An 18448-nucleotide genomic window follows, 5' to 3' on the forward strand; every position below is an offset into this window, starting at 1 on the left:
TGGGTGGTTCAGTTGGTTAAGCGTCCGACTTTGGCTCAGGTCAATGATCTCATGGTTTGTGAGTTTGAGCCCCACATAGGGCTCTGTGCTGACAGTTCAGAGCCCGGAGCCTGCTTCGCATTCTGTGTCTCCCTCTCTCTGCCCCACCCTGCACGCACATGCGCTCTCTCTCAAAAATAAATAAACATTAAAAATTAAAAAAAAAAAAAAAAAGGAATACATAGCAACCAGCTAGGTAAAGGGGAACTGAACATAATTTCTTTTTTTTTTTTATGCGTCCCAGATTTTTCTAGGTTTTAATTCAGTAGGTCTGGAAATCTGTGTTTTTAAATAGTCTCCTTATGTGATTCTTATATACCCAGCTTGGCACCAGTCCTCAGACTGACATATAGAAACTACATTTGGAGTTGTGAATATGAGAACCATATTCAAACAGGGATATTTTGAAATAGACTTTGAAGAAGTCCACAATCTTCCTATAATTGCCATGACCAAAAGATGCCTCCATTGTCTCAATTAATTGTGAGACGATTGTGAAAGAGGCAAGAACTTGGTTGGTTGAGAAGGGAGTAAAAGATTGTAGTAATCACTTTAAGAATTGTGTTGATACTTTGAGAGACTACTGCTAAATTTTGAAATTTTCCTTACTCTTTGCTTTATAGGTAGAAATTCTGTAAATCCTGTATTTGGGTCTGTCACTTATTTTCACTGGCCCTGAAACAGTTTTTTGTTTTTTTTTTTTAATTGTGGTTAAAAAAAACACATGACATAAATTGACCCTCTTAACAATTTTTAGGTGTACACTGCAGTATTGTTAACCATATGCATATTGTTGTACAACTGGTCTTTTTATCATGTGTGACTGAAACTCTGTACCTATTGAAGAACAACATTGATTTTCCCTTCCACCAGCCCCTGGCAACCACCATTCTACTTTTTGTTTATAACAGTTTGATTACTTTAGATACCTCGTATAAGTAGAATCATGCAATATTTGTCTTTTTGTGGCTAGCCTATTTCACTTAGCATAATATCCTCAAGGTCCATCCATGTGAAACTGTCAGTTTTTAAGGGAAAGTAACGGGCACCTAGGTGGCTCAGTCGGTTAAGCATCCAGCTTTGGCTCAGATCATGATCTCATGGCTCGTGAGTTTGAGCCCCACATTGGGCTCTGTGCTGACAGCTCAGAGCCTGGAGCTTCCTTCTGATTCTGTGTCACNAATAAACTTACTTTTTAAAAAGTTACTAGGTGAGGAGGAAGTAAGGAAAACTTCCAGACTTCCTGTGCCCCCCACCTCCTAAAAAAAAAAAATCTCAGCAAATGGCATAGCTACTCTGAATGCAAATGCCAGTATTAGCTCTGAAATTTGTATTTACTTAATAAAATAACCTCAAGATTGATTAAGCAAAAAGGAATGAGTGATAGGAATAAACTGACAAGTCCATTTTTATGGACTTCTTAATAAGATGAAATAGAAGTAAAGAAATAGAAGATTTAACCATGCAGTTAAGCTTAATTTAATAAGAAAAATATGTAAAACCTTATTTCCAACAATTAGAAAATACATTTTCTTCTAGGACTTTGGAATATTTATTAAAAATGGACCATTGACTAGGCTGTAAAGTAAATCTTAACAATTTAAGAATTGCTGTCTTACAGGCCATGTTCTTTACTAGGCTGTAAAGTAAATCTTAACAATTTAAGTATTGATGTCTTACAGGCCATGTTCTTTGACCAGAATTCAATTAAATTATAGATTATTAATAAAAAGATAAAAATTCACATAAATTTGGAGATTTAAAGATTTCCAAGTTAATTCATTGGGTCAAGGAGAAATCATAATAAAATGCTTAAAAGTGAACAAGATGTAAAATATGTAAATAAAAAGTGAGCAATATATAAAGTACTTAAAACTTTGATAAAGCAGCAAAATAGTAATGCAGGGAAAATATGTTATCTTAAATGTGTTACAATAGAAAGATAAAAATTAATATGTAAAGAATGTGCCCCAGTTCTTTCTATGATCTCATTATAGAACTTTGTTATCCAAACCAGAAAAGTTTAGTAAGAAGACTAAAAGTTACAGGCATATCTCCCTCATGAATATAGATGTAAAGATTAGCAAACTGAATACAGCAGAGTCTGTAAGTTTATTTTAGGAAGATAAGAGTGCTTAACATTAGAAAATCTTTAAAATGTTGGTTCACAACAGTAACTAGGTAAGGGAGAAAAAGTCATGAACATTTCAGTAGGTGCAAAAAGATTATTTAAAGTCAGTTCTTGCCCATGATTAAAAACAAAACACATAGCAAACTAGAAAGGGAGGGGGAACTTCTGTAACTTAATATAATGTAAGTCTAAATGATAACGTGTTAGAAACATTTTTTTAAAAATGAAGAACAAGACAAAGATGCCCACTATTACCACTTCTGCTTAACATCGTGCTTTAGTCCTAGTCACTACAGAAAGAAGAATAAGAAATAAAAGGCATACAGATTGGGAAAAGAAAAAAGAAACAAAGCTGTCATTTTATCTGATGCTATAACAAACCACCCCAAAACAGTGGCTTAAAACAATAGCAATCAGTTATTGTATATGCAAATCCGGGGATTGATTGGACTCAGGAGATTCTTGCTCAGGGTCTTTCATGCTGAGTAGCTGGAGCTGGAGTCCCCTTGAGGTCTTCCTCACTCACTTGTGGGCTGTCAGCTGGCACACCTACAGGTGGCATGTCCCCGTGACCTGGAAGTCCTCGCAAACAGTAGGCGGGTTTCAGGAGTGAGTATCCGGAGAGAGCCAGCTAGAAACTGCATTGCCTTGTACCACCTGGACTTAGACGTCACATCACTTCTGTCACATTCTTTTAATTAGTGGCCATCCAGGTTCAAGGGGAGAGGACTGAAGCTCCGCCATTAGGTTAAAGAACTTCCAAAGAATTGTGGACATGTTTTGAAACCATCACAATTATAGATGATACTGTTTTCTTCATAATCCAAAAGCACAGATAAATTAAAAGAATTACAAAGAACCACTTTGATAGTCTCAGAATTATAAGACAATTATAAGATAACTTTGAGTTATTAAAACCAGTCTTTATACCTGACAGGAATACGTTTATCATCTTCCTTAGCAGATTTAAATAAAAGCTGTTATACAATAGTAATCAGAGCAAGTAAAGATATAACCTAAATTTTATAGTAAGTCTTATGTAAATATTTGTCAATATTCTTCTTACCCCACCTAAAGTTCAAAAGTAAAGACCTGATAATGTGCCTCATGTTCTCAAAGTCCATTCTGTTGTCTGCTTTCATTCATTCTTTTCTTATTCTTCATTAGGACTTTGGCCTTTGGTTCTATCTTTAATTTTGTTTTATTGTTGTTGTTGCTGTTTTTAATCTTTGATTTTAATCAAGGCAAAATCAAAGCTATTTTGGACTTTTAATAATTTACTTCTACAGGTCACTGCACTGGAGTGTATCCAAGGAATAAGAATTAGAACTCTTAGTGAAGAAGCTAGTATTGATTAGAGGGGGAAAGAAAACTTAACTGGAACAACATGATAGCTGACTTTAGATACTTGAATTTCAGATGACAAAAGGAATTCATTATCCTGTATTAAGCTTGAACAATAGAAGTGAGGCTCATGAATGAATAACACATTTGGTGAATTTCAGGTCCGAATATGCAGGATCTTTCTTGCTCTGAAGAGCTATTTAAACCTACAGATGAACTATACGAACTTAGTGCAGTTTCATTCTTGTAGGTGTTTATTCAGATTGTGGACTTCTCATCAGAGATATTCTAAAGAGCATTGTGAATAAATTGTAGAGGGTTGGCTAGATAATTTTGAAACCTCTCTTGTATGCCTCACTTCTTGCCCCATTCCTCATCCCTTCCTCACTTTCTTCCCCCATTTGCCATTCTCTCCTCTTACACTGTTAATTCCTTAATAGGTGCAGCCTTTTTTTTTTTTTAAACTGAACTGCCTGTCCCCCAGTAAAGTTTTGTTTAGTCTTCAAAACATAGGTATCACTCCTCTGAGAGGTATCCACCAAAAGTTACTAGTTTGCTTTAATAGCACTTTATTTCTGTATTCTGGCTCTAATCTTACTGCCTTATAATTTATTGCATTTACTCTGTAGAGCAGTGACATTCAACAAGGGTGCTTACCATCTCCTAGAAGACATTATGGAAATTAGTGGGGGCTTTTTTCTTCTGGTGTATTTCTATTCAACTATCTACATATATTGAACTATAAATTACTTTCCATTTATTTTATAATTCAGTTAGGGCATTATTGATACTAAAACATTATAATTTCTGGCCACCTAGGTGGCTTACTCGGTTAAGTGTCCAACTTCAACTCAGGTCATGATCTCATGGTCCATGAATTCAAGCCCAGCGTCAGGCTCTGTGCTGACAGCTCATATTCTCTGTCTCCCTCTTTCTCTGCTCCTCCCCCACTCATGTTCTCTCTCTGTGTGTCTCTCAGAAATAATCGTTAAAAAAACATTTAAAAATTATAGTTTCTATTATCTCTAGTAGGGTAGCAAAAAAGGTATTAAAGACATCATTAAGCCTCCCCTCTCTCCTCTGAATAATTCAATCTAAAAGCCCTTGGGTTCGGGGACCCACATGTGGAAGGCATGTAGGTAAGGGAGGGCATCTTGGGGGGCATATTTGAAGAGTTGGGGAAAGGTTGAGTGAACCCTATAATGTTAGGTTAGAATTATATATCAGTGGGGTGCCTGGGTGGCTCAGTCAGTTAAGCTGCTGATTCTTGATGTTGGTTCAGGTTATGACCCCATGATTCTGGAGATCGAGCCCAGTGATGAGGCTGCGCTATTGGCACAGAGCCTGCTTGGGATTCTCTCTCTCCCTCTTTTTCTGCTTCTCCCCCACTTATGCTAATGCACTCTCTCGTTCTCTCAAAATAAGTAAAGAAAACATTAAAAAGAAAAGAGTAGCCTGGAATGTCTTATAGTCCCAGAAGGTTAAGGATGCTCAAGAAATGATGAGCCTATGTCAAACGGATATAAAAACCAGCTTAAGCCCATGGGCCAAATTTGGGAGTGATTTGAGCATTGAAATAAATAATGGTTATAACCTACTGAATAAAATAGGAATCCATGAACTTGTACTTATATCAGTAACAGGAATAAATAAATGGTGAAAAAGGAAAGATCTACCTTAGTGTAGGATGTCAAGTATTAAATGTTGAAATAAATGCTAAACTTGGTGGGTGAAACTTTGATGAGAAACAAAGTATTTACATAGTCTTAAAGTGCCTTTCTACAAAATACTTATTAATCAGGAGGAGAATAGTAAGTGTGAAGTGGAGAAGTCTTGCAGACACCAACCTTAAACAGGTGATCATGACCAATTATGGGGTACATCACATTGAAATCCTGAACTTTCCTATAGAATGCAGTGAGTACAGAGCGTCACTCTGTGCTGAACTTGCCAGATGTGTGTTACCTGAACTCATTCATGAGGAAATATCAGACAACTCCAATGAACTGATACTCCATAGTCTTCAGGGGGTTATAAAAACCTTTCCCAGGGAAGACTGAGGAATGGTTCTAGTTTGGAAACTAAAGAAATATGAAATCTAAATGTAACATGGTGATCATGTATTGGATCCTTTTGTTTAAAAGGTATATTATTGGGAGAGTGCCTGGGTGGCTCAAGTCAGTTGTGTCCAACTCCTGATTTTGGCTTAGGTCATGATCTCAAGCTTTTGGGTTTGAGTCCTGCCTTGGGCTCTATGCTGGGCATGGAGCCTGCTTAAGATTCTCTCCACCTCCCCATCTTTCGGGCCCTCTCCTGCTTGCACTCTCTCTCTCTCAAAAAAAAAAAAAAAGGATTCCCTTAAGTACCATATGATCATTAAAAGATTCCAATAAAGAAGTTAAAAAAAAAGGTATTAGGACATTTGGTGAAACTTGTCAGGGGTCTGAGTTAATAATGTATCATTAATTTTATGATTTTGATGGCTGTACCGTGGTTAAGTACGTTTGAGTCCTTCTTTGTAGAAAATCTTCAGGGGTAATCACTTATCATATTTGCACTTGCTGTCATGATTTAGGAAATAATTCTTTGTATTTTCTTGGAATTTTTCTGTAAATTTTGAAATTATTTCAACTTCTACATTTAAAAAAATTTTTTTAGATGTTTTATTTATTTCTAGGAGAGAGAGAGAGAGACAGCATGAGCAGGGGAGGGTCAGAGAGAGAAGGAGTCACAGACTCTGAAACAGGCTCCAGGCTCTGAGCTGGCAGTCAGCACAGAGCCCGACGCGGGGCTCGAACCCACGAACCGCGAGATCATGACCTAAGCGAAAGTCGGACGCTTAACCGACTAAGCCACCCAGGCGCCCCTCAACTTCTACATTTTTAAAAGATTACTTAAAAGGGAGGATACTGAATCCTAGTCAGCGTAAAGGCAAAAAATAAAATAAAAGGCATACACATTTGAAAGGAAGAAATAAAACTGTCTCTGTTTGCAGATAGTCTAGACACGGTATTCTACATAGAAAATCTCAAGAATCTCCAAGGACTAATAAGTGAGTTAAAACAGGTTGCTATATATAAGAGCAGCATATAAAAATTATCTTTCTATATACTAACAATGGACACATGGAAACCAAGATTAAAAATATAAGGTCATTTGCAATTGCTCTTAAAAATGAAATATTTTGGAATAAATCTAACAAGACATGTATAGGGCCAATATATCGAAAACAACAAAACATTGACAAAAGAAGTCAATGATGATCTAAATAAATGGAAAACATACCATGTCATGAATTGGAAGTGCCAATGTAGTAAAGATGTCATTTCTCCACAAATTTTTCTGTAGGTTTGACACAATTCCTATCAAAATCTCATGAAGATTTCTTGTAGATATAAACAAGCTTACTCTTAAATATGTGTGAAAAGGCAATGGAACTAAAATAACTAAAACAATTTCAGAAAGGAAGAAGATGATGATGAAGAATCATTCTGCCTGATTTTAAGATTTACTGTATTAATTATGTATTAATACATTATGTATTAATACTTATACTATAATTATTAAGTATGGTATCAAGTTGATGTGATCTTGGCAGAGGGATAGAAACATAAATTGGAAAACGGAACAGGGAACCTAGAAATGGACTCATGCAAGTATGGTGAACTGATTTTTGACAGAAGTGTAAAGAAATTTAATGGAAGAAGGATGGTCTTTTCAATAGTCAGTACTAGAGCAATTAGATGTCTACAGCACTCCCTAACCCCACAATCTCAACCTAAACTTCCTTATACAAAAATGAAAATGGATCATAGACTTCAGTGTAAAGTGTAAAACTTTTAGAATAAACAGGAGGGAATTCAGGACCTAAGGCTAGATGAAGAGTTCTTAATGTGACACCAAAAGCATAGTCCATGGAAGGAAAAAAAATCAGTAAATTGGACTAAACCAGAATTAAAAGCTTTTGCTCTGCTAAAGACCCTGTTAGGGAATTGATGATGAAAAGACAAGGACAGACTGGGAGAAAATACTTAAAAACCGCAAAGAACTCAGACCTAGAATATATAAAGATCTCTCAAAAATTCAACAGTGAAAGACCAAACCATAAAACCAAAAGAAGTCCAGTTAGGAAATGGACAAAAGATTATGAATACAGATGTCAGGTAAGCATAGAAGCATATGAAAAATGTCCTTAACCATTAGGGAAATGAAAATTAAAACGATGGTGAGCGTGAGAGAGTACTACACACCCACTGAACAGCTAAAATAATGAGGCCACAATACTCCAAGAATGTAGAGAAATTGGATCTCATATAAGGTTAGTGAGAATGTAAAATGTATAGCCACTTTAGAAAATAGTTTGGCAGTTTCTTAAACTGAATGTACCTTATACAACCTGGCCATTGCACTCCTGGGCATTTGAGAGAACTGAAACCTTATGTCCATATAAAAATGTGTACATGAAGGTGCATAGCAGTTTTATTTGTAATAGCTCCAAATTGCAGACAGCCAAAATGTCCTTCAACAGTTCAGTGGTTAACAAACTGGTATATTCATACCATGACATACTACTCAGCAATAAAAAAGAAATGACCTATTGATAACATGCAGCAAGTTGGATAGATCTCAGAAGACTCATGCTGAGTCAAAAAATCCAATCTCTAAGGTTACATATTGTGTGATTCCATTTTTACAGCATTCTTGAAATGATAAAATTGTAGAGATAAAGAACAGATTAATGTGTTAGGGATGGGGTTGGTGGGGAGTGTGACTGTAAAGGGATTGCACAGAGGATCTTTGTGGTGATGAAACAGGACTGTATCTTGATTGTGGTAGTGGTTACACAATCTCCGCATGTGATAGAATAGCATAGAACTGTACACACCCCCACAAATGGGTGCCTATAAAATGAGAAATTGGAGTGCATTCTGAGTTATACCAGCATCTTTCCAGGTTTCTGAATTTGATGGCTTCTTGATTTGGGTCCTGGGTAAGGGTACTGTGGTGGGCAGTGGGAATACATGATGAACATGACAGGGTCCCTGGCTACAGAGAGTTTAACCCAAACAGAAGGCTGCAGATGGCTGGTGGTCTGGCATTACTGTTGCCCCATGGGCTGGGTGGATCAAAAATCTTGTCATAATGGTAGCCGCCTAACAGAGGGCCCCCACTGTAGCCATGACTCATCACTTGGGCAGCTCCTATAGAGTACTTAACACTGGGGACTGGAGGGAGGAGCAGAAGTGTGCCAGGGAGGGAACTTAATATCCTGGGGAAACATGGCACATCTTCTAGGACCACCGATTATACTTGGAATGTGGGGAGGGAAGGTGTGGTTGCTTATATATTAAAATACAGATGCATGATGAGGTAGAAATTTCAAGTTCCTATAAATTTTTGAAATAGGACTTTCCAAGGAGTTTTGTATTGGATACTTGGAGTATATTAGGGTCAGTCGGTAAAAAATAATAGAGAAGGATTCATTTAGTCTAGCTGAGACTAGTGATGTGGCTCTTACCACAGGGTGTAGTAACTAACTTGGATGCTAGTAATGTTTCTCAAGTAGCAGGTTACTCTTTTCCATATAAATCACAGCTGTGTCTGTGGTCATGTAGGTTGGTAGAGCTGGGACAGACCTCGGAATCTACATCTTTAGGCCCCATAGATTTTCTTTCATCTGGACCACAGAGTTCCAGATACTTATACTGGAAAGTTCTGGAGATGTCTGAGCTCTTCCTTTTTACTGAATTAGGTCACTCTTCAAGTCAAGTAATAATCTCCTGCGTAGGTTTCACAATGGTTTAATAGTGATTTGTCATTCTGACAAAACTCTACCATAGTTTAACAATTTAAATGTGAAAATGTTCTGGAATTCAATGTATAAACAATGCTTGAACACTTGCCAACCTAAATTGTTATGACACTGTACTGGGTAGACACTGAGAAGATGGAAGTAGAAACTCTTTTTCTCAGGGTTAAATTTAGGAGGTGAGGCTAATGAATCAGTACAGATTTTCTTAACTTTCTGAACCTAACTTGCATGCTGCTTCTCTTCCCTTTTCATTGGACTCAAGCTCCATTATCTGTGTCCCTCAGACATGTTAGGCACATACCCACTTTAAGGTATTTACTCTGTGCTTGGAACACTCTTAACCAAAATATCCATATGATTGACTCCTCCAAGTCTTTGCTTAAATGTCACTGTGTTAATGAGGCCAGCCTTCCCACCATATTTAGAATTGTAACCAACCCTGTTCCTGCTCCCCAACATGATGTTCCTCTTCACTCTACATTTTCCCCCATTGCATTTGTTACTGTATAACATAGCATTTACTTAGTGGTCTTGGCTGTTGTCTCCCTTTCTGAGAAGGTAAGCTCCACAAGGGTACGGATGGGTCCTAAGTGCCGAGAGCAGTGCCTGGAATGTAGGGGGAATTTAATAAATATTTGGTCTGTATTGTTTCCATGGTGTCCCATGGACTTTTGGGTGTCAGGAAAGTACTTTCCCCCAACTCCTTCTACTCTCCATGCTCTCTCTGTCTTTGAAGGAGCAATTCTGAGTTTCAAGGAAAATGGTTGAGGTGTTTATTGAGAATATTAAAGTTTAGTATGTCTTATTTTATGCACACTATCAAAGAGAGATGTCAGTGTTCCAAAGTATATTAATGGGTTTTACACATTTTTAAAGGACACTTCTTAAGTCTTCTCTCCATTGCAGAGACGTTTAGGGATAGATTAAAGACGTATTTTCAGATTTGGAGATATGTGGAAGTCAAATTTAATCAATTAACATTGTCCTATCAAGTTTAGAAACTTGAAATCTTGATGGTTTAAACAAGATGGAAGTCTCAGACAGTCAACCTATTGTTTGAAAAAGATTGAACCTACTGGAACAACACATACTTACTTGGTTAGCAAGTTGGTGGTGGTGTGCACTGGGACATGTTCCGTTGTAAATCTCTCTGGTCCTACCATGGTTTGGTTTTGTGCTCATCATCTCCTGATTAAATTGTTAGTGCATCAATGTGTTAAGGTGTCTTCTTGTTCCAGTCTATCCTCTAGAGTGCTGGTAGTTATTTTCTTGAAATCAAATGTGCTTGTGTCAGTCCTTTAAAGAGCTTTATTAAAGTAGCCTGTGCCTGGAGCACAGCACACAAGACCCTTCAGAGTCTGACCTTAACATGTTTTGGATCTCTCTGTCTACCCAGTTCTTCAGCCTTTTTGAATTTGCCAGTCTGCGTTATATCATTCCCTTTTATTCCGTGTGTGTGTGTGTGTGTGTGTGTGTGTGTGTGTGTGTTCCTTCTTCATCTATGTAGTGAAGCCTGCTCATCTCACTTGGCTTCCTTAGGCATCAGTTGGTCAGCTTTCTTCCCACAATGCAGTGCAGTTAAGGTAGTGGTAGGAATTACTACTTAATAGAAATGTTAAACTCTTGTATGTTTTCTTCATTAATAAGGTAGTGCTTATGATGACTTGGATTTTAATTCTAGCTCTTCTTTTGGCTCATTGCTTGTTTCATGAGAGGAAATCATAATTATATTTTTGTGTCAATTATTTAACTTACAGAGTGGAAGATGGTTGATATATCTATAAAATGTTTTGCATTTTTTTTTTTTAATGTTTGTTTATTTTTGAGAGAGAGTGAGTGAGCAGGGGAGGGGCAGAGAGAGAGAGGGAGACAGAATCCCAAAAAGCTCCAGACTCTAAGCTATCAGCACGGAGCCTGATGCAGGGTTTGAACTCACAAATGGTGAGATCATGACCTTAGCCAAAGTCTGACACTTAACCACTGAGCCAACCAGCCACCCTGAAATGCTTTGCATTCTTGCAGGGAGGTCGCATATGAATATAGGCATCAGTATTTGAAAACTTACGGTTTCCCCCTAGTTGAGAACAGGAGAATCAATGGGGAACATCTTTCAATGCTGTACTAATGGAGATGGTCTTCTTGCCCAGTTGTTGATAACAGTTGTTTATCTCTGCCTTGGTGTAACCTAGGGAGAATAGTTATGATGGATGTAAATCCTTTTTCCTGTTTGACCTGGAAGACTTCCCAACTTTCCAAAAGGAGATCTTTTTACAATTATGATAAAAGGTGAACCAGTGAAGGGGTGTTTAAAAAAAAAATAGGCTTATTATGACATTATTGAAAGAGGAAGCTAATCTGTATTGTCAGCTCAGGCCACAGCTAGAGCGTCATTTCTTGACAGATGAAACCATTTCTCAGAAAACATACTGTTTGAGGGTGGGAGGTGAAGGGAATCTTCATCAGACGTTTGCTTAATTTTTATCCAGTTTACAAGCTGCAGGTCTATTGGATATTGCATTTCTTCATTCTCTTGGTGACAAGAATTAAGAGCAGATGATGCCCCCATTAAAGAAAAAAAAGCATATATTCTTAGTAGTTCAGCCTTTGGTGTTATTAGATGTTGAGAAGTAAGATTTCCTGTGAAGCATGGTTTGGTTGCTTTTCAGTATCTCTTGGAATGTAGTTTGAACTGTCTTCATTTTTCTACCTTTGCTGAATTTTTAAAAAAATAATAAAGAGGGAGATAACCATATATTTACCTAGAATGATGATAAAGTACTGTAGGCTTTAGGCTTATTAGTTGGAGCCCAGGTGCTAGAGGATTCCGTGTATTCAGTCACATTTCAGAGGTTTCTGGGCAGAATAAACTCTGGGAGAGGAGAAAGCATTTAACCTTTTGGTGTTTTTGTGTTTGTGTATTTGTACTAATTCAGAAGTCCGAAGTTTGTTTTGGAATGAAGACTTCACAGATTTGGGGCCGACTGGCAGAGAAAGAGGGAACATTTGACTCCCAGGTTGTGAGGGGACCTGTGTCCACTCTCACAGATATTTTAAGCCATTACGTGAAGTGATTCTGAGTTGGAGAAAAGGCATTGCCTGTTATCATTGCTAGAGAAATCATAAAGTCAGAATTTCTCATAAAAAGGCGGTGATAGTTTCACTTCCTGAAATGTTCTGTATAGTTACTATCTTTGTAGATAGTTTTAACGTTATATGTTTTATTTAACTCTAGAAACTGTCTTACTTTTGTTTCCTTTGGAATCAAAAAGTTAAATACACTTTAAAGTTTTATTAATCTCCCTAATAGAAAAGAAGAATTTAAAAAAATTCCTAATAATTTAGGTGAATTTGAGAGTTTTGTTTTTAATTCGTCCTGAGGAGAAAATGTAGGTTCAGGGACCATTTGTAGGCAGCTCTAAATAGCTATGGACTTTTCCTAAGGATTACCTTTCTTTTTTAGTCTTAATCTAGCAAAATTAAAAAAATTTTTTCCTTAGAAAATTCAGTGTTCTTTTGCTTTTGTTGATTATATAAATAAATGTTAGAGGGAAGCAGGGCCACTGTTTGGGGCCAGACTCTGCACGACCCTGGGTGCCTTTCAGGTAGCACCAGACCCCGGGGCTCCAGGGAGTGTGTCTGTGCTTTTACCATTGTATGATTCAGTGTTTTCCATGTATTGGAGTGACAGCTGGTATAGATTTTGAAGCTAACGGGAAAATAACTGAATTCTAGTTCAAGGTCCTGAGGGGGAGGATGGCAAATATTCTTAAAAACAATCAGCCAGAAGTCTTTCTCTGGGCTTATTTCCTCCATAATTGTGGAAGGGTCTTGGAGGGCAACCTGTAAAATAACTGAATTCCTGGGAAGAGACCGTTTATGGATTCTTGATTCTGTTGGCCAAATTGCTTTTTTCACTTGTGCAATAGATATGATTAACCCTTGGGGTTTGTGTTTTCTGTGATTACAACATGAGGAAATACATTCCTTTAGTATTATATTTTAGTGGAACGTGAATTTTAGGGATTGTGTAGCATTCTAAAAGCATACATTCTCCTGATATATGTTTTACAGGAGATTTGTGGTCTTTATTTTGCTAATTAGGTAGCTGACCTTTTTACCATCTCACATAATTTAACAGTTAAAGGGTGATTAAGCTGTTAAAAAAAAAGTGACTTTAAAAAAAAAAAGTGCTTGCTGACATCATCTTTCCGAGAACACTAGTATAAGTGATTTACTATAACAAGATCTTAGTTTTTCCTGTTGGCAAATGACATGTAATATTTACAGAGGTCTTGGGTTCAGTCCAGCAGAAACAGCTCAGATAAATTGATGTGTGAAACTGTAGCCATTTAACATTTTCTTTCATATGGAGACCATGTGAACAGTTTTTTTTTAGTTTAAAAGTGGGGAGAGAAAGGACATTTAGTGTAGATTTCCTTCAGGGGAGCAGCTTAAATTGAGTGTAATCTCCAGAGTTAAACATCAAACATATGTTCAGTTTATAATTCAGTTATTTGCTTCTGACAGTTGTATATTTAGGATACTAAGCCAGTGTTAATTCTGTTGTATGCACATGACTTTTGTCCCTGAGAAAGCTTCTCCTCCTTTTCTATCAAAATGCTAGAAGGTTGAGGTGCCCGGGCTGGCTCAGTCTGTGAAGTGTCAGACTCGGGTCATGATCTCACTGTTTGCGAGTTTGAGCCCCGCATTGGGTTCTCTGCTGTCAGCACAGAGCCTGCCCAGGATCCTTGTTTCCCTCTCTCTCTGTCCCATTCCCCCTCTTCTCAAAAATTAGTAAACATTTAAAAAATGATACAAGGTGAGGTTTTGTAGTCCACATATTTAAATCGGCATAAATTCTAAATCTTTTGAGATTTTTACTCCTCCCCCCCCAGCATGATTTTTAATGGTTTCATTAAAGTAGTACATCTTTCATATATACTGTAATTTACCTGTTAGGCATTTTGGAAATTTGTGTTATTTCCCCGTGTGTGTGTGTGTGTGTGTGTGTGTGTGTGTTACTATTGAACTGTTTTTATCTCTGGCTATCATTGTTTACCATCATTCACAGAAATGGAAACCTTGGATTTTAAAGGGTTTACACCTGTAAACCGGACATCTGAAAATTCTCTTACATAGTCTTATCTGGTGCTTACTAAGGGGTTAGTCATGGCCTGGGCAGCACTTCCAAAAGGTTTTTGGGGAAAAAAAACCTTTACAAAAAATTTTTAATTAAAAAATCTTCATTTTAATTTGCATGTTTTGATTAGTAGTGAGATTAAATAAATGTTTTTCACATTGGGGGGTGCCTGGGTGGCTTAGTCGGTTAAGCGTCCGACTTTCGCTTAGGTCATGATCTCGCGGTTCGTGGGTTCGAGCCCCGCGTCGGGCTCTGTGCTGACTGCCAGCTCAGAGCCTGGAGCCTGTTTCAGAGTCTGTGACTCCTTCTCTCTCTGACCCTCCCCTGCTCATGCTGTCTCTCTCTCTCTTCTAGAAATAAATAAAAATATTTAAAAAAAATGTTTTTCACATTTATTAATCTTTTGTGTATTGTCCTTGTTCATCTTTTAAAATGGGGCCTCTGTCATTTTCATACTGATCTGTAGGTACTCTTTGTATCTTAATGCTTCTTTGGTTGTATACGCTGTAAATATGTTTTCTTAATTTTGCGGCCTGCTTTTTTTTTAACTAAAGTATATGGACATATAATATTATTACTAGCTTCAGGTGTACAATATAGTGATTCAGCATTTATATACATTTTGAAAGCCTCACCACAATAAGTGTAATTACCATTTGTCATCAGAGAAGGTTTTTACAATATTATTGGCTGTATTCCCTGTGCTGTACTTTTCATCCCTGTGACTTTTACTTACTTTATAACTGGAAGTTTGTAACTTAAAAAAAATTTTTTTTTTAAATTTATTTTTGAAGGAGAAAGAAACAGAGCATAAGTGAGGGAGGAGCAGAAAGGGAGACACAGAATCCAAAGCAGGCCCCAGGCTCTGAGCTGTCAGCACAGAGCCCAATGTGGGGCTTGAATTCACGAATTGTGAGATCATGACCTGAGCCGAAGTCGGATGTTCAACCGACTGAGCCACCCAGGCACCCTGGAAGTTTGTAACTCTTAATCCCCTTCATCTGTTTCACTCATCTCCCTACCCTCCTTCTCTCTGACAACCACCGGTTGTTCTCTGTATTTTATTCATTTTATTAATCTTATTATTTTGAATTTTGAATTTTTTAAATTTTAAATTTTTTAAAATTTGATTTTAGAGAGGGAGAAAGAAGATGAGCAGAGGAGAAGGGAGAGAGGGAGAGAGAGAATCTTAAGCAGGCACCATGTTCAGGGTGGAGCTTGACACGGGGCTTGATCCCATGACCTGAGCAGAAATCAAGAGTCAGATGATCAACCAACTGAGACACCCAGGCCCCCCTGTTCTCTGTATTTATGAGTCTGTTTCTGATTTTTGTTTGTTTTATTAATTTTTTAGATTCCATATATAAATGAAGTCATACGGTCTTTTTTTTTTTTTTTTTAATTTTTTTTAATGTTTTATTTATTTCTAAGAGAGAGAGAGAGAGACAGCGTGAGCAGGGGAGGGTCAGAGAGAGAGGGAGTCACAGACTGAAACAGGCTCCAAGCTCTGAGCTGGCAGTCAGCACAGAGCCCGACGCGGGGCTCGAACCCACGAACCGCGAGATCATGACCTAAGCGAAAGTCAGACGCTTAACCGACTAAGCCACCCAGGCGCCCCCATACGGTCTTTTTTTCTTTTTTTTTTGCCTGATTTACTTCAATTAGTGTATTACCCTCTAAGTTATCCATGTTGTTGCAGATGGTGAAATTTTTATTTTTAAAAGTTAGGAATATATATAAACTAGATATGTTTATCTGTTGTGCTACAATAGTCTACGTAATGAGGCATCTTTAGCTGTCTTATAAAGATTTAGAATAGTCTGGAGTCATACAGCATATGACTCAGTCTCAGGGTCGTGAGTTCAAGCCCCATGTTGGGCATGGAGCCTACTTAAAAAAAATTAGAATATTCTCTCTGTATTTAAATACTTTTAGCACTTAATTTAAATATAGTTAAGTATTAAAAATTATTTAAATATAGTTGAGTGCAGATCTATTTTTTTTTTAAATATTTTTATTTATTTCTAGGAGAGAGAGAGAGAGACAGCATGAGCAGGGGAGAGTCAGAGAGAGAGGGAGTCACAGACTGAAACAGGCTCCAGGCTCTGAGCTGGCAGTCAGCACAGAGCCCGACGTGGGGCTCGAACCCACGAACCGCGAGATCATGACCTAAGCGAAGTCGGACGCTTAACCGACTAAGCCACCCAGGCGCCCCGAATGCAGATCTATTGAGGAATGAAGCAAATGTAGTTACCATGGAAATCAAGTCATCTATTTGAGGCCAGTTTTCTTTATTGTTGGCAGATCTATCAGTTCTTAGACCCCACGATTCTAAATGGTCCTTTTACTTTTAGGAAGGTAGGTGCTTTATTCCTTTTACTATATTTTACTCTTTGGTCAATTTTTCTAGTTACAATAGCTTACCTACTACAAACAAAAGCATTTCCAATACCACAGTAAGAAGCAAAAAGATCTCATTTTTATACTTCCAAAAAAAGGAATAACTTAGGACTTGATGCAACTCTCTTGTGGTGCTATTTTTCTTTTTTTGTTTCTTTTACCATTTTATAAATACCTAAAACATTAATATCAAAGCAAAAACTGAGAAATTTGAAATGACAATTATGGTTTATCATTCTCTATTTCAGATGATCACAGTCGTGTTAAACTGCAAAATGCTGAAAATGATTATATTAATGCCAGTTTAGTTGACATAGAAGAGGCGAAAAGGAGTTACATCTTAACACAGGCAAGTGATAACGGTGTCGAGCAGATACTCGGCAATGCAGCTTTTGTGGTTGGTCTGCTTTGAAACATAGCTAAAAGTATGCCTTTACTTCTTTTGGAAATGAAACACTGTTTCGGTTTTTTCTGTTCTTATGTAGTAGAGTGTAGACATTTTAATGTTTTGTGGGTTTATATGTGAACATGAAAATAATTTTTTAATGTTGTACATTCCAAGAAGGGAAGTGTTTTAATGAAATGGCTTAAGCCAGTTCTTTTCAGCCAAATTCTCTTCCTTGCTTTACGTTGACACAAATCGTTTGTTAATGCTGTTAAGTTCTCTTCACATAACTTGTATCATAATCAGAGGCCCTATGAAAGCCCTTCTTGACCCACTTCTCTGACATATAGTTTCAGAGAATTTGAGTGTGTCTTCAATGGGTATCTGCCCTTTGTTCGGAGTGAGGGTGGTAAGACCAGGTGCCCAGAATACTGGCTAGGAAGCCAGAGAACATAACGGTTCCCTTTGGCATTCTGCCTGATTGCTTCTTGGCACATTGGCCACACCTATATTCCAGCACGACTCTTCCATTCTTAGATAATAAAAAGTATTTTGGTTTATTCACACCAGCTTCCCTTTATCAGATGACAGAGACTTAATGAACAGTGCTGCTATATCTCTCAGTTAATGATTTTTAAATTTTAAATATAAGCTGAATGTTCATAATATTTGAGATTTTTTAAAATGTGGATCACAATAACTTGTTATTGAAAGAGAAAACAGGGGTGGCTGGGTGACCCAGTCTTTTAAGCGTTTGGCTCTTGATTTCGGCTCAGGTCATGATCTCATGGTTTGTGAGAGCAAGCCCCGCTTTGGGCTCTGTGCTGACAGTGCAGAACCTGCTTGGGATTCTCTCCCCTTCTCTCTCTGTCCCTCCCCTGCTCATCCCACCCTTGAAACAAATAAACATTAAAAACAAAAAAGAGAATTGGGGTACCTGGGTGGCTTAGTCGGTTAAGTGTCCAACTTTGGCTCAGGCCATGATCTCCAGGTTTATGAGTTCGAGCCCCGCATTGGGCTCTGTGCTGACAGCTCAGAGCCTGGTGCCTACTTCAGTTTCTGTGTGTGTTTCTCCCTCTGCCCCTCCTCTGCTTGTGCTCTGTCTTTCTCTCTCAAAAATTAACGTTAAAAAAAAAATTTTAAAAAGAGAAAACAGTTTCATATAGTAAAAAGATATACTATTAAATTATTTCTCGT

The 18448-nt window shown here is 37.6% G+C and overlaps 1 protein-coding gene across 1 annotated transcript in view; it reads left to right on the plus strand.

Annotated features, from left to right (window-relative positions):
* The window catches only part of PTPN2 (protein tyrosine phosphatase non-receptor type 2), a 90816-nt gene that overhangs the window by 34949 nt on the left and 37419 nt on the right, over positions 1 to 18448 (plus strand). The window contains exon 4 of the mRNA XM_077778260.1: positions 17115 to 17215. Coding sequence (XP_077634386.1) covers positions 17115 to 17215 — 101 coding nt within the window. The remainder of the gene's footprint in view (positions 1 to 17114; positions 17216 to 18448) is intronic.

Source organism: Crocuta crocuta, unplaced genomic scaffold, assembly GCF_008692635.1.
Source record: "Crocuta crocuta isolate KB4526 unplaced genomic scaffold, BGI_CrCroc_1.0 scaffold26, whole genome shotgun sequence".
NCBI lineage: Eukaryota > Metazoa > Chordata > Mammalia > Carnivora > Hyaenidae > Crocuta > Crocuta crocuta.